This window comes from Yamadazyma tenuis, chromosome 2 (assembly GCF_029203305.1).
Source record: "Yamadazyma tenuis chromosome 2, complete sequence".
Classification (NCBI taxonomy): Eukaryota; Fungi; Ascomycota; class Pichiomycetes; order Serinales; family Debaryomycetaceae; genus Yamadazyma; species Yamadazyma tenuis.
In genome coordinates, this window is record NC_089462.1 from 1463793 (window position 1) to 1479257 (window position 15465).

The 15465-nt window shown below is 46.5% G+C and overlaps 5 protein-coding genes across 5 annotated transcripts; 2 read left to right on the forward strand and 3 right to left on the reverse strand. All coding sequences in view use genetic code 12, as the record gives it.

Annotated features, from left to right (window-relative positions):
- Window positions 1–124: 124 nt before the first annotated feature.
- On the reverse strand, window positions 125–1330 carry RPT6 (26S proteasome regulatory subunit 8; the record flags this gene model as incomplete). Its single annotated transcript, XM_006690218.1, has 1 exon — window positions 125–1330. One exon carries the CDS (start codon window positions 1328–1330, stop codon window positions 125–127), a length of 1206 nt encoding a protein of 401 aa, XP_006690281.1.
- Window positions 1331–2283: 953 nt separating this feature from the next.
- PSN45_002006 (uncharacterized protein) lies at window positions 2284–5639 on the forward strand (the record flags this gene model as incomplete). Its single annotated transcript, XM_006689393.2, has 2 exons — window positions 2284–5277; window positions 5406–5639. 2 exons carry the CDS (start codon window positions 2284–2286, stop codon window positions 5637–5639), a joined length of 3228 nt encoding a protein of 1075 aa, XP_006689456.2.
- Window positions 5640–6079: 440 nt separating this feature from the next.
- Window positions 6080–10211, reverse strand: PSN45_002007 (uncharacterized protein; the record flags this gene model as incomplete). Its single annotated transcript, XM_006689392.2, has 3 exons — window positions 6080–8092; window positions 8409–8430; window positions 8659–10211. The coding sequence occupies 3 exons, from the start codon at window positions 10209–10211 to the stop codon at window positions 6080–6082; spliced, it is 3588 nt and encodes a 1195-aa protein (XP_006689455.2).
- Window positions 10212–11126: 915 nt separating this feature from the next.
- On the reverse strand, window positions 11127–12011 carry PSN45_002008 (uncharacterized protein; the record flags this gene model as incomplete). Its single annotated transcript, XM_066157775.1, has 1 exon — window positions 11127–12011. One exon carries the CDS (start codon window positions 12009–12011, stop codon window positions 11127–11129), a length of 885 nt encoding a protein of 294 aa, XP_066013872.1.
- An 805-nt stretch (window positions 12012–12816) lies between these two features.
- On the forward strand, window positions 12817–15243 carry vid27 (Vacuolar import and degradation protein 27; the record flags this gene model as incomplete). The annotated part of the gene is made up of 1 exon (XM_066157776.1): window positions 12817–15243. One exon carries the CDS (start codon window positions 12817–12819, stop codon window positions 15241–15243), a length of 2427 nt encoding a protein of 808 aa, XP_066013873.1.
- Between the last annotated feature and the right edge of the window lie 222 nt (window positions 15244–15465).

Consider the following 15465-nt stretch of genomic DNA (forward strand, 5'->3'; position numbering starts at 1 on the left):
TTGCTTCGTGTCAAATCGCGACCTCGTTTTCTGGAAAAATCGGGGCTAGAGCGAGCAGGATGATCTGGTGTTTGTGTTTGTGTTTGTGTTTGTGTTTGTATTTGTTACTGGCTACACTACTACTCTACTTGAACAACTTGGCAAGTGACACAGCACCCTCGTCGTTTTTACTCATGACCTTGGCGACCGCCAACTCAAAGTCCTCCTGGGTCACGTGGATTCTTCTTTCTCTCAATGCATACATTCCAGCCTCTGTACAGACTCCTTTGACATCAGCTCCCGAGCACCCGTTCATCTTCTCTGCGATCTTGCGCAAGTTGATGCCTCTAGTCAAGTTCATGGACCGCGAGTGGATTTTTAAGATATCGGCTCTGGCAGCCACGGTTGGGGCTGGGAATTCGATTTTCCTATCGATTCTACCGGGTCTTAACAACGCTGGGTCCAAGATATCCAATCGGTTGGTGGCCATGATGATCTTAATGTCCTTAGAGCTCTCAAATCCGTCCAACTGGTTCAATAGCTCCAACATAGTTCTTTGTACCTCTGAATCCCCCCCACTTGAACCTTCAACTCGGGAAGATCCAATGGAGTCGATTTCGTCCATGAATATGATCGAAGGAGCGTGTTCCCGCGCCATGATAAACAACTCTCTCACCATTCGAGACCCTTCTCCAATGTACTTCTGGACCAACTCACTTCCAGACACACGAATAAACTTACATTCGGTGTGGTGGGCCACGGACCGGGCCAACAACGTCTTACCGGTTCCAGGAGGTCCGTAGAGAATGACCCCCTTGGGCTGAGCAATCCCCAAGCTCTCAAACAATTCGGGGTGCTTCACAGGTAACTCGATCACTTCCTTGATTTCCTTGATTTGTTTATCCAAGCCTCCCACCATGTCGTAGGTCGAGTCAGGAACCTTCTCCACCATCATCAACGACACCAACGGGTCGACTTTGTTGGGTAAAATCTTGTGCAAGTCGTACGAGTCGGCCTTTAAGCATACTCGCAAACTGGGCGTCAACTTCTTGATATCAATATCCTTACTGACATTCACAATGTACTTTCCTTCCGGGTGGATTTTCACCAACACCTTATTCAAGCCCATCACCTTGATGACCTCTCCGACGTATGAGCCGGGCTCTTGAAGTAAACGCAATTCGTCCTTCAACTGGCGCACTTTGTTGTTCAACTTGTTTCGTTGGGCCTCCAACCGACGTAAATTTTCGGTGGTGTTCTGCACCAGGATCTCGGTGTCCTGGATCTGTTGCTCGAAGTAAGGCTTGATTCCACCCTCGTGCACGTACGAATTATCTATTGACACAGTCATGGTTGATTGTGGGTGTGAGTTGAAAATGAATTTGCCTTCGATTTGTGCGAGGTGTGCGAAAAGGCCTCTGTCGCAAACCACAGCTGTTCCCATACAACTGAGTCCAACCATCCACAAACCCGCGCTGTCCGCCCAATGGCCCGATGAAACCACAGCTGCTTATGTTGTCCGTATTGGGGGCGTTAGCCTCGGGGGTTACTGCCTTCCAGAAGCTTTGCAAGTGTGAGTGCTTGTCACAGGACTCAGCTCCTCCTCCACCTCAAATCTTCAGTCTCCCGTCGTGCGATTTGTGCACAAAACAGGCGTGCTTGAAAGCGACCGCTGACTTCTGTACCGACGTCAACCTTCGCTTGAGTTGCTATCAAGTCGAGTCGTTGAAAGATATGTTTATCATATACTCATTTGTATTGGTGGTGGCCGGCCTACTAGGCGCGAGTGTGTACCGTCAGTACTGGCGATGACCCCCATAAAATATACATCTCTTGTGGTACCAGAGCCCCGTAGACGGCCAAACCCCGTTGGTGCCGTGTCAGTTTATATATGCTGCCGGAGAATTGGGCCCCGCACACGCCCCCGTTCTGGTGGTCGCAGTTCTCACTGAAAAATCAAGTGGGAAAAAATTTTCAACTGGTGTTTTTCTGACGAAACTACATACTAGCTGGTTTATACATTGGAATACTTAACTGTATCTAATCAATAAACACTACGCACTAGGAGCCCCAGCATTTTGACCGATAGTGGATATTGATATTTCGTTAGCTCGATCCAATTTCAATCCCGCTGCATCAGGCCCGTTCGTTTTAACGTATCCCCTGATAATTGAATCGCCGTTCCTAACTCCACCGTACCCCGTCCCACGCGTGATCTTTGTGCCCGTGTGTGTTTGTGGTTTCTTGCAATAGCATTCTTCACGACCCCCGTCTGTGAATCAAAAGTTATCCACATCTGTCGTCATGTCCGATCAAAATCCTGCCCCCGAGCCTACAACCGGTGATTCGAGTCCCACCGCCTCTTCTGCCCCTCTAAGCACCACCAACTTGCAGCAGCATAACTCCAACTATTCTCCCAGCCCCCGGTACAACAACCAAAACAAGCACTATAATGGCAATAACAACAATTCCAATAGACAAAACAACTCGAATCGTCAGCCTTATAATAAGCGGAATTATGGTAACAAAATGAACCAACATCCGAACCAGTACAACTACAACCCGGCTGCAGCCCAGGCTGCCTACGCTGGCATGTACTATAACTACTACAACTATGGTTATCCCATGATGCCGGCAATGGGAATGTACGGCGCTACACAACCAGGTAACCCTCCTGCTGCCTCGAGTCCTACTCTGGCATACCCGGTGATGGCCACGCCTGGCTCGGTCGCATCCTCGACCCAGTCGACCCCAGGTGGTCCACAGGGCAGCTTAAGCCCGGTTCCTCAGTTTACACCTATTCCTGCTGGAAGAGTTAAACTCACCGATAAGGATGGGAAACAGATCAATTTGGAAGAAAAAAAGAGACAGTTGCAGAGCTCATCTTCGGCCACACCCATATCCTCCCCCAAAAAGACGTTTGCTAGTCCTGTGAAGCAGTTTGTGCCTCTCAGATCCCCTGTGGTATCTGCTCCTATCATTCTGGCTCCTCCTGTTGTCCCAGTACCGGTAAAGCCTGTCGAACCGGCTGCTGCTCCTCCGCCAGCTGTGGAGGACTTTAAAGAAAGAGTCAGAAGATTGGCTGCTGCTTCCAAACAGAAGAAGGAGCAAGAAGCCAGAGAAAAGAAGGAAAAGGAAGCCAGAGAAAAGCAGCAGAAGGAAGAGGGTGACGTGAAGCCAGTGCCGGTTGAGAAGGCAGCTGAAGTCGTTGTGCCTGCCCCTGTTGCTGTTGAAGCTCCAGTGGAGAAGACTCCCGCACCAGCCACCACTCCAGTTGTGGCTGAAAAGGCCCCGGAGTCAGTAACGGCTGCCGAGCCTGAACCAGTTCAAGCCCCTGTGCCTGTAAAAGAAGTGGAGACTGAAAAGGCTGCTGAAGCTACTGTCGAACCTGTCGAAGTCAAACCTGTCGAAGTCAAACCTGTCGAAGTCAAACCTGTCGCACCAACCGGGCCAGCTCTCGAATCTGTCGAACCAACTGAACCAGCTACTTCTTCTGCCAAGGCTGTCGAGATCCAGGAACCTGAAGCTGCTGATCACGATGCTGAGCATGAAGAGGCCGAAGACGACGAAGATGACGAAGAAGGCGAAGATGAAGAAGATATTGAAGAACATCAAGGTTTGGACTTGTCTCAGTTCTTCGAAAGGATCGAAAAGGCCGAAATCATCGAAGACCCATTCTCTGCCAAATACCCCGAACCTCTCGTGGGTGTCGACTCCAGATGGAAGACCGACTACAAGAAATACAGATATGACCCCCAATTTTTAATGCAATTCCGTGATGTTGTACAGTTCGAAGTGGATGAAGAGTGGAAGAACAAGTTGGCCGGCTTGGGTATCGTAGCCCAAAATAACCAGAATAGAAAGTTCGGCGGCGCCCCAAGGGGAATGAGTAAAGGTGGAATGCAAGGAAGATTTGGTCAACTTTCTGGAAGAGGAGGGCAATACGATGGCAGACAAGGATCTAGAAATGGATCCAAGAGAAGAGGCGGAAGCACCAGAGACAAGTCCAAGAGAAATAACCAGTCCAAGAGGAGAGATGATGAAGGTAAATCAACCATACCTCCGGAAGATGTTAAACCATTGGAGAAGTCTGCCAACCGGTGGGTTCCAAAACCTAAAACCCTGGAAGGCGATCAAGTTAATTTAGCTCCTGATGGAGTGACTGTTATTTTGAATGAAGAAGAGGTGGAAAGAAAAGTGAAGAGATCGTTGAACAAGTTAACCTTGGAAATGTTCGAGCCTATCACCGACGATATCTTGAAGATTACTGAACAAAGTAGATGGGAAGATGATGCAAAGACTGTCAAGCAGGTTATCTCTTTGACGTTTGCAAAGGCTACTGATGAACCTTATTGGTCTTCCATGTACGCCCAATTCTGTGCCAAGATGTGTAAAATGATACCCGATGATGTGAGTGTGAAGGAAACCACTAGAGATGGCAAAGAAATTGAGGTTTCTGGTGGTTCTTTAGCAAGAAGATTATTATTGACCACTTGTCAACAAGAATATGAAAAGGGTTGGTCTGATAAAGTTCCTTTCCAGTCTGATGGTGCTCCATTAGCCATGATGTCTGACGAATATTACGAGGCTGCCAAAGCCAAGAGAAGAGGTCTTGGATTGGTCAAGTTCATTGGTCAATTGTACTTGTTGAATATGTTGACTGACAAGGTGGTGGTGTATTGTTTGACTAACTTGAGTAAGAATGTTGAAGACCCATCGGAAGATAGTTTGGAAAGTTTGGCTCAATTAGTTACAGCTATTGGACCCAAATTTGAACAAAGTGAAAGAAACAGAAACCTCATGCAAGTTGTGTTTGAGAATATTCAAAAGATCTTGGACACCTTGAAATTATCATCAAGAATCAAGTTTATGTTAATGGACTTGAAAGATTTAAGAAACGCAGGTTGGGTATCAAGTAACACTGATCAAGGGCCAAAGACAATCAAAGAAATTCATGATGATGCTGAAATTAAGAGGTTAGAAGATGAAAAGGCTGCCAACGAAAGGAGAAGAAAAAATAAAGGTGGTGATTCAAGATCAAATTCTAGCAGAGCTGGCTCAAACTGGGGATCCCAACCTAAAAGAGTGGAGTCCACTTCCAAATTGACCCCTGTGAAGGATTCCAAAGGATTTACTGCTGTCTCTAGATCTCAATCGTCGAGACTTGGTGAATCCAGTAATTTGTCTCCAAGAGAAGGTTCCAAGAGAAGCGAATCCCTCCAATCAGCAACCAATATATTTGCTGCCTTGGGAGGTGAGGAAGACCATGAGCATGAACCTGAACACGAGCATGAAGAGGTTGCAACTAATAATTGAGGCCTTAATTGGTTTCCATTAGAATCTTTCATTACACATGATTAACGAATTGTTCCTTTTCCCAATCTTTTATTGTAATTCTAAGTTTTTTAATACAAAGTTATTTATAGATCAATCTCTTGTTAATTCACATTTTTGTCACGAATACTTTGCATGTCTGTAGTGCTAATTCGGTGATGGCTCTGAAACAACGCACTGTTCCTAAACTTCTTCTTATACCTCAAAAGCCTGTCGGGTTCGATTTCTTCTCCAGAATAGATGGAATTGCCAGCTACAATGTCAGGGCTCTGTTCAAAGCATGTATCCTGTTCAGAGACGAATCTCGTATTTTCAAGTTGCAGTAATAGTGGTTTCTGGACGCGTTCAGAAATTATTACGAGTCTCCGGTCTTTTATGGTGACAATGCTTTTGTTCCAAAACAACTTATGGAGAACTAGACCAGTTAGTGGTTCTTCTCCAATTGCAAGAGGTTCATTGGATTCGTCAAAGTATTCACACACATCTAACAAACACACAATTATAAGAATAACAACTTCAATGGCGTGAAGGCCCAACTTCATTATGAAATTAATATAATCCACAAATACGTCCCTTGCTTTGAACATGTAAACTACAACACACAAAAGGACTTTGAGAATTAATTTGAGTACATCTTGTGTGGTTGAGGATGTGGAATGATGATGGTGGTTAGAAGGGCTGAAAGGGGGTTCTGGCATTGGGTAGACTGACATGTCACCGGTATGCATGGTACACAATTCGCAGCCATTTCGCATATGTTTGTTCATTAATCGTCACTAGATATTGAAGTTTCTGAAGTGGCCAAAAAGTTGGCATTCGACGCCTCTGGAAAGGCCTCGAGAAGCTCAGAAGATACAGAAGACAACGGACTGTCGCTCAAGTACACCTCGTCATCCTCAACAACTATTGGAGAGTGTTGACCGTGTGGACTATCACCCTCTCCGTCTAACTCAACTATTATTGGAGAGTTATGGCTAGTTTGGAGATCAAGTACATTTTCACCAAAAGCTGGAGTTCCAAGATTCAGTTCTAGGTCGTTGAATTCGAGGGTTTCGATAGTAAGGGTTGAAATCTCGTCATTTCTATAAGTCGAAGTGGCACGGGGAGGTTGCAACAAGGAAGCTATTAACTGTTGATCGTAGTCCACTTCAAGCAGAGGAGCCCTCGGTCGGTCTGCCCTTCTGTGCTTCCAAAACCGCTTGGCAATTCTGAGCTTCAGAACCACAGATACCTTTTGTTTTCTAGATTTGGCTAGTTTCTCAACCAAGTTGCTCAATGCCTTCTGCACATTTATGTTCACTGATTTGAAGGATTTCACCAAACCCATGATCTTGGGCAACAAGGAATTATCATCCACAAAAACAATGCTAAATAACAACAAATTTCGAGCGATTTTTATTGGAGGCTCATGGGATGCTAGAAGCTGTAACAAGGTAGAAATCGCAGATACAACTTGAAACCTATCAGATCTAGATTTTTGATTAATAGTCGTGCTAATAGCATAATCAACCTCCGCATCACTCAAATATCCCGAGGTATTTTCATACTCGTTGTCTGAAAACTCCATTTGTCTGGCGTATTCGTACTGGAGTACATTGTCTGATCTCATGATATAGTGATTGTCTTCATTTCGATAGAAGTTATCATTCGAATTATCCACTAGGGCACTAGACCTCTCATTGAGTTTATCGGAATCGCTGGGATGTTGTATAAGGGAATAAGCTTTCTTTGAGGCAGAGGCCTGCCTCTCAGCAAAAACTCTGCTTGGGAAATTCCTAATTGATTCAAAGAGAGAAGTGTATTCCAGCTTCAAACACAATGGTGACAATTGGGTTGTTTGAAGGACCTCGCAAAGTCTAACAATATATTCAAATTCGACCTGGACCGGGGCATAAGTGCCTGAATAACAGTATTCACTGCTGTGGAAATTCAAGCTTATGACCTCAATAAAGTTAATTAGTCTTCTGGAATCACCTCTGACGATTTCAATGAGCCATTCTTTAATGTTACGGTTGTATCCAAGGAATTGTAGACCGTAGACAGTTTTCCGCTTAATATTGTCGTAGAGAATGGCCTGATCCAAGATCATCATCAAATGGCCATCGTGCAACTTCTTCAACTCAAACACCTGACACCGAGATAGTATAGCTCTTCGAATTCTCAGTTTTGGATCCACAGACGTGGCACCTATAAACACAAACTGGCCGGCTTCGACCAACGGTAACAAGAAATCCTGCTGGTTGATTCGGAATCGGTGGATCTCATCAATGAACACCACTAACAGAAGGTAATCCTTGTTTTGCAGCTGACGTTTGTTGTTTTCGATCTCGATGATTCTCAGAAGGTTTTTAAGGTGTATGAGGGTCCCGTCGGTGGCAGAAAACTCCACAAATACGTATCCAGTCTCTGCTGCTAATATAGATGCTAAGGTGGTTTTTCCGACTCCAGGTGGGCCATGAAGAATCATTGAAGGAAGGTACTTCAAGCGGATGAAATCGTGAATTCGGCCATGTGGACCAACGAGATGATCCTGGCCAATGTAATTCGTCAATGTTTTTGGTCGAATGATCTCGGAAAGTGGAAGTTGAAGGTTTTGTTGTAGCTCACCATCTTCTCCATCTGATAACGACTCTGTGTCTGAACCGCCATGTTGGGACTGGGCGATTTCTGAAAGCTCAGAGGTGGTCTGAGACAGAACCCCATTGACATGAGGGGATTGGAGTTGTTCACCAGAGTCTTTTTCTGCTGATGTTGCGTCCGTCATAACATGCCGATGATGCTACTACGCGAATCGGAAACTCGAATTTAGTGCGATCGATTTTCTGCAGCATCTGGGGAAATGGCCACGATAGAAGCACACAAATGTAACCACATTCTTCTTTTAAAAATCAATTCCCATTGGACGGGTCTCTGAGTTGCCAGTGCTGACTGGGTGAGTTAGGCTTACGTAGATTGAACTATCGGTTCCCCTCGAACCAGCTAATGAAAAGAGTATAGGTTTTGCAATCATGGGTTTTAGAATAGTCGTAATATATGTTATCTTAGAGATTACGACCCACCTTATTACATCGATAGAACCAAACTCAATGCTGTACATTGATAATTATGTAGGACCGACTGTGAAAAATTATTAAGTCGAAGAAAGGATAATGAAAGTCAAGCTTAGAGGCAGCTGACATGAGAAAGTTTTGAGTCCTAGTTATCTTGAGTGTCTGTAAGAACATAAACGTCTGTACGACAAAGACAGGATTGCCCTTAAACATACACGAGAGAAAGGTTTGTGGTTACTTCATGTATCTGTTGTTGGGGCTTGAGTTGGTTCCCAAGGCTTGCGCATGAACTTACTTTCTTCGCTTGGGGCCAACATCGGGATTGAGCGGCGAGTTGGCAGCACTCCCACCACCAGCAATGCTAATTCGCCTCTTTTTGAGTTTGCCGTCGTCAGTAGGCGAGGGTGTGTTTCCGGACGTTACGCCTGGAGCCTGAGCTGAGTTTGGCGGTATTCCCGACTGAGGGTTTGCCTGGCCTTGCGCCTGAGCCTGAGCCTGAGCATGAGCATGAGCATGAGCCTGGGCTTGCGCCTGAGCTTGAGCCTGAGCTTGAGCTTGAGCTTGGGCATGGACTTGAACTTGCGCTTGGGCTTGGGCTTGCGCCTGAACTTGGAAAGCATGGTGTTGCTGTTGTAGCTGTTGCTGTTGCATTTGTCTTTGTTTCATCAACAGGGCCTGGTAGTTATTGTTGGCTGTCATGAACAACTCTAAGGCCTTGATGGGTGACTTGACATTATTGACCATCGCAAAGCCCATAAGAGACTTCAAATGGGTCATCACGTCTCCAATTTGCATTAGTCGCATGGAACCGGTATCGAAACCAGACGACAGAGCGTTTCTATAGGACATACAGTTATTTTGGATGGAGGCCAACAACTGCTGCTTAATATCGTTGATCTCGCTCTTGGTAGAAAGGGACTCCCATGCCTTGTCAATGCTCACGACGTTCAAGCTACTATGGTAGCTCAAGAAGCGGCAGTTGATCCACTCAATGCGAAAGTCTCGGTTCATCAAAATCTTGCAGCCTCCAGTGACGTTGGCCACACTACCGTCGTTGAAGTAGTAGGTTACAAGCAACCGCGAGAGAATCGAGATGGATCCGTTGTTCATCACCTGGAACTTTGTACCAGGTAACGACACAGTGAACCGACTAAACAGTTCAGATTTTAGTACAGACGCAAAGAACCGTGGGGCTGTCACTGAGTTCAATTCGAACGGCTTCCCATAAAAGCCTTCGTACGGAGGTTTGTTGTTGACGTCGGGGGTCATTACTAAACGTAACACAGACGACGGCGTGAAGTACGATTGCACCACTCGGTTCCAAAAGTCCACCGACGACAAGGTCGACCGCTGCTCGTTGCTGATCTGGTCAACTATATCCAAAACTCGCACCACACTGGCGTTACCAAGATTTCGCTTGAAGATCTTGATGTTAAGCTCGTTGGGGAATTGCTGTTCTTGGGGAGTAAAACCGTTGTTCACCACCACGGGTTTTCCAGGTGGCCCGCTCCACGATGGCATGCGCTGGTTGGGGGGCGGCTGGTTGCCCATCTGCGGCGTATGGTTGGAGGAATTGCCGCCCGAATGGCTGCTGGTCGACGTGGGTAACGGTGCCAGGTTAGGTGGTTGCATGGGGTTAAAGGCATTTATTTGGTTGGGGGTCTTCATGGGATTGGCTCCATTCATGGGCTGTAGCGTGGCTGCACGCAGCATCACAGGGCGCATAGACTGGCCTTGGGGTGGCTGCTGGCCCATGAATTGGGGGTTCATGGGTTGCTGAGGAAATTGCATGTTGGGACTCTGGTTCATATACTGGGGCTGGCCCGGGATAGCATTTTGAACAGGCATTCCTGGGGCCAATGTCGGCAGCCCGTTGGGGAGTTGCTGGAGGTGCTGGGGCGGCATGGACCCGTTGGTATGGCGGATTTGGCCCTGGGGGTGGGACGGATGAAGACCTGGCGGCTGAGGCTGCGGTGGAGGTTGCGGTTGTGATTGTGGCTGGGGTTGGTGCTGGCCCTGGGGCGGCGGTGGCTGATCCATCATGGGGAAGTTTGGATTCAGGAGCATGGCCGGCATGGATCCCCCGTTGAGATTCATGCCGTTTATATTCATGTTGCCGTTCATTTATGGAAAGTACTGTTATTCTAGTGTCCGGGCATACAGTTTGGCAAGAAGGGTGGTAATTGGATAAGCGGGCTCACGTGAGGATGCAGGTGTATTTGTGTTTGATGAGGTGACCAGGATAGTTGTGGAAATGCAAAGGATTAATTGGTTTGAAGAGCGGCGCTAAACAAATATTTTTTCAGTTTTAAGCACTTGATTCTTTTGCGCGCACTGGCTTCGGATAACGCAAACGGGATTATGCGCAAGTACGGGCCAGACAGTTGGGGTGTGGTAGGTGATGGTGATAATATGTTCTGGTGGTCTCGAGGAAACTATTGGTTTTTTCGGGGAGGTGATAGTGGCACTTTTGGTGTATTGGCTGTAGTTGGCTGGGGCAATCCGAAAGGCTCAGTCAGTGACAGAACGCAATGGCCGACATAACCAAGGACGGATGTTGGTGAGGGGCATGAGCTTTGGAGTTGCATTCATAGAAGAATATTCGCCATCTTATTAGCATAATAGAGGTATTAACAAATTGGTATTCACTTGTTGGCTGCAACTTGCAGATTTTGCAGATTTCGTTTACTATATGAAATAATATACACTGAACAGAACATTCGAATAGAACCAACTCCTGCTCTTTCCGGCAAGCATTGTTTCCTAAGCGATGCTCAAGGTCAGCCCACCAGCAACATTGGTGTACCGCATAAGAGCAGGGTGTTTCACCACAGGCCGTCTGGGCTTCAACAACTTCACCTCGTCTTTGGACTCTGCGTCTTGCACTTCCCGCACCTTATTGGCTCTACGCTTCAACAACTTGTTCAAAGTGTCCTGCTTTTCCTCTTCCAATTGCTTGTTTTTGTAGTCCAATCGTCTTCGCGCAGTCTCAGCCTTTCGAAGAGCTGCCTGTTCTTCAGTTTCCTTCACTTCTTTTTTGGGCACCTTCAGTTTCTTTGCCGTGTCACTTCCCGATAGCTCTTCCGTCATCTCTAGTCTGCGTTGCCGTTCTGTCATTCGGGACCGATGATTGGCAGGATTGTACTCGGCTTCCTCGTCAGTGAGAATCAAGTCAGGATCAAGGTCCTCGGAACCCAACGGTTCAGCACTATCCTGGGGACGTGGCGTGGTTGATACCGATGTGTCGACGGCGTCGTCGCCGAGGTCTTCGGCACCCACTTCGTAGTAATTGAAGTTTCGTTTACGAGACTCTCTTTGTGGTTGGCCTCTAGATTGGGTAGCAGGTTTGTTGGCACGACGTAAAGGGAGACCCCGGGACGATGACGGCGCTGGCGTCTCACTATATTCGTCCTCCTCGTCTTTGAGCTCGAGGTCCTCGTCCATTTCGTCATCAGGATCTTCTAGTTTGTAGTTGTCTTCCTGGTCGCTGACACTGGGGATATCTTCCTCATCTTCTAGCTCTTCATCGTCGTCGAGCTCGACTTCCGATTCTTCCATATCCTCTTCTTCCTCGTCTTCGAGGTCGATGTCAGAGGGGAGCGCGGAAGGCTGGTTTTCGCTTTCGTCGTCTGAGATTACTGGTGCCATTGGATGGAGAGTGAGAGGTGCGGTGCGCGAGACAATTAGGTACAGTATTGGTAGACGCACAGGTGGAGTCTACACTGGGTGTTGGGGTCAGACTTTCGTTCGTTGTATCATTTATACTATTTACAGGTTGGTATTTATATGTTCGAGGACAACAAGATCAGCTCAGTCAATTATGTCGGCCATATCGCGATGAAATGTACGAGCTGGCCGTCGCTGCTGTGTGTGCCTGGGGCCTTTTTGTCCTGTATTTCTACCACTATTAGCACCAGGAGCACGGCCCCGGCCAGAATACTCCTGCTGTTGCTTGCGTACCTGCTCTCGTTCTTCCTGCCGTCGCTGGGCCTTTTCAAGTCGTCTTTTTTCTTCTCGTTCAAGAAGCTTTTCCTCATCACTCTCATTGGGAACCCAATTACTCTTCAAAATCCTCCGAATAGCCTCTGGCGACACCCGAAACATACTGGCGAGTTCTACTGTCTTGATATTTGGCAACAGTATCGTCATATTCCGTATATCCTGGATCTGTTGGCGGTTTAGTTTTTTGGATGGATTCCAACTACCGTACCGCAACTTGACTGATTTGTCACGTTTGGTCCACTCGGGCAAGTTTTTCTGGAAAATCTTTTCCTCCTTGGCTAGCTTCTGTTTTAAGGTCGGGGCAGTTAGTAGCGTATCTTTGGCAGACCGCGATACGCCTCTGGTGAACATTCGTAACATTCTGCTAACTGTGGTGATGAGATGAGATTATGTTACGCGCGCACTTTTGATGCACTAGCTAAGAATACAAGGGATAAACCAGCAACCGACAATGAATTTTATCCGGAAATTTATGGGAAAAAGCTCCACCGAAGAGCTTAGCTCGGTCCCCAAGGGGAAACTATACCTCACGCGGGCCCCCAATTCTCCCAAGGGTTCACTCGAGTGTCTTTATAATGATGCGTTTATGTGTATCCGACTGACCACCAGACCCTTTTACTACCAATTGGCAGTGAGCAAGGTGTACCAAGAAGGTGAGATCCTTACGCCCAACGACAATGAATTTGATGACAGTGATGATGACAACTTCTTGGATGGAAGCGGTTCAAATGACATTTCATCCAAGTCAAAAGATGAATGGAACTTCATTATTCTTCAGGATTTGAGCTTCAAGTTCATTGAGAAAAAGAACGGGTCGATGGCCATTAGCTGGATTGACATTAATGGCGACGTGGGTGACAGTTTCGAGTTTGTGATAGATGACGATGTCAATTTGAACGACGTCGAGCTGTTCAAAATCAGCTTGTACAAGTGTATCTATGAGCTGAAGTACCATAAACCATCGACTGAAATCGACGAGACCGAGTTGAAGGAGTTCGAATCATTTGAAGAAGAGTTAACTCTTGAAGACGTGAAGAATGACTTGTTGAAGTACAAGAACAAGAATGTCACCACATATGATGATGAAGATGACGATGACGATGACGATGACGATGACGACGACGAGGAATGGGCAGAGACGTCCCAGGGTATCGTGGGCAAGAAAAGCAAGTCCCTCGGAGCCGCGTCCCAGCAAACGGAAAGACCCTACGGGGATGACGAAGAGAGTACCGTTGTGTTCATTGAGCCTGCCACCAAGGAGGAGCCCAAGGAGAAGGTATTCTCCAAGAAGGTAGATTTGTACTTGTACGGTGAGGATGGGTTTGGTTTTACCCTGGAGGTGACGCTCGAAATACTTCTGTATGTGGCCTGGAACTATACAGTGAAGCTTTATAACGGTTCGAACGTTCGGTTTGAAACGTTTCTTTCGAGTGCGATGTCCCCCATTTTCGAAGAGAGCAAGAATGCGTTTGTGTTTAACTATAACAGAGCTTCCGAATCAGGCTTGCAGCTGTCAACGTGGCTTGTGGGTTTTGACAAATTGGCGACGATGAAAGAGTTCCAGAATCAGTTTTTGAAATGCTACTTTGAGTATACCAACAAGAAGAAGTACCCAGACACGGAGGAACTTGACCTGCTGTACTTGGCCGACTCCTTGAGCGGCATGACTCTTGATGATGATGATGAGTTCTTTTCAACTCACAGTTCCAGTGATGACAAGGAGAGTGATGAAGATGATGAAGACGAGGAAGTGGTTGTGAGGCCAGCGAGATCAGCCAAGAAGATCACAGTTCCGGCCAACGTTGAAGGTGGAATCAACTCAGACTTGACGGTGGGATTTGCTAACGATAGGTCGTACGTGGTGAATGGTAATAACTTGGGAGTGTTTAAGAACGGAAATGATGACCTTGAGTTCCAGTCCACGATCGGTGGACTCAAGAACAGGGCCGGCCAACAGATTCTACCCGAGGCACTCATGTTGCAACGGCGAGACGAACTGTTGGTATTCAAGGATAAGAACAGCCAAGGCTTATATCGGATGGATTTAAACAGAGGTCAGATTGTGGAAGAATGGGACGTCAGCAACAATGACCAAGCACTTCGACATTTCACGACTAACAAGAAGTACGATCAGCTCACCAACGAACAGACATTTATGGGTATTTCCAAGAATGAGGTGTTTCAGATGGACCCTAGACTTGCGAACATTATTGTTCCCACCGAAACCCGGTTGAAACAAAGCAACTTCAACCACATCAACACCACCAAAGGTGGGTACTTTGCCGTTAGTGATGCGGACGGAAAGATCAGATTATACGACCGTATTGGTCTTAAGAGAGCCAAGAGTTTATTACCTTCATTGGGTGACACGATTGTAGCTATGGACACCTCCAATGATGGGAGATGGTTGTTGGCTACTTGCAGTGATTATCTTTTGCTCGTTGACTTGAAGGTGCAAGCGGGCAGTAAAAATGCAGGAGCATTAGGATTCGAGAAGCCATTCAGTGCTGCTAGTAAACCAATTCCAAGAAGAATCATGTTGAAACCCGAACACCTGATGGCCATTCTTAATTCTGGAGGACAAAAGAGCTTGAACTTCACCAGAGCATACTTTAACACCAAGGTTACTGATCATGCTGAAACAGATATTATCACCAGTACTGGCAACTATGTGGTTCAATTCAACCTTAAGAAGATTTTGCAGGGCAAAGTCGACTCTTACGTGGTGAAGAAACTTGATGAGGCTGTTGTGTCGTCAAACTTCCAGTTCGGATCCAATAATGCCATTTTTGCATCTGAGCACAATGTAGCTAAGATGGGCAAGAGGAAGTTTGAGAGGTTTGAGAGATTTGAGAAGGCTCTGGAGAGAAAGAGATGAGGATGAGAAGATACGAAGCAGTAATTACCATATATGGAGTGTTCACCCAATAATATATATTTAATGAAGATAACCATCATTAATTCGGCATTTCAATGTCTGAACCGAAATAAGTCCTTGACCTCATTGATCCAAATGATGCGGAACGCATTTATTTTATGGCCCATGGTCGGGCGGTAGTCCGTCACTGTCCGGTGTATTGTGATCTTGTTCACACGGTTA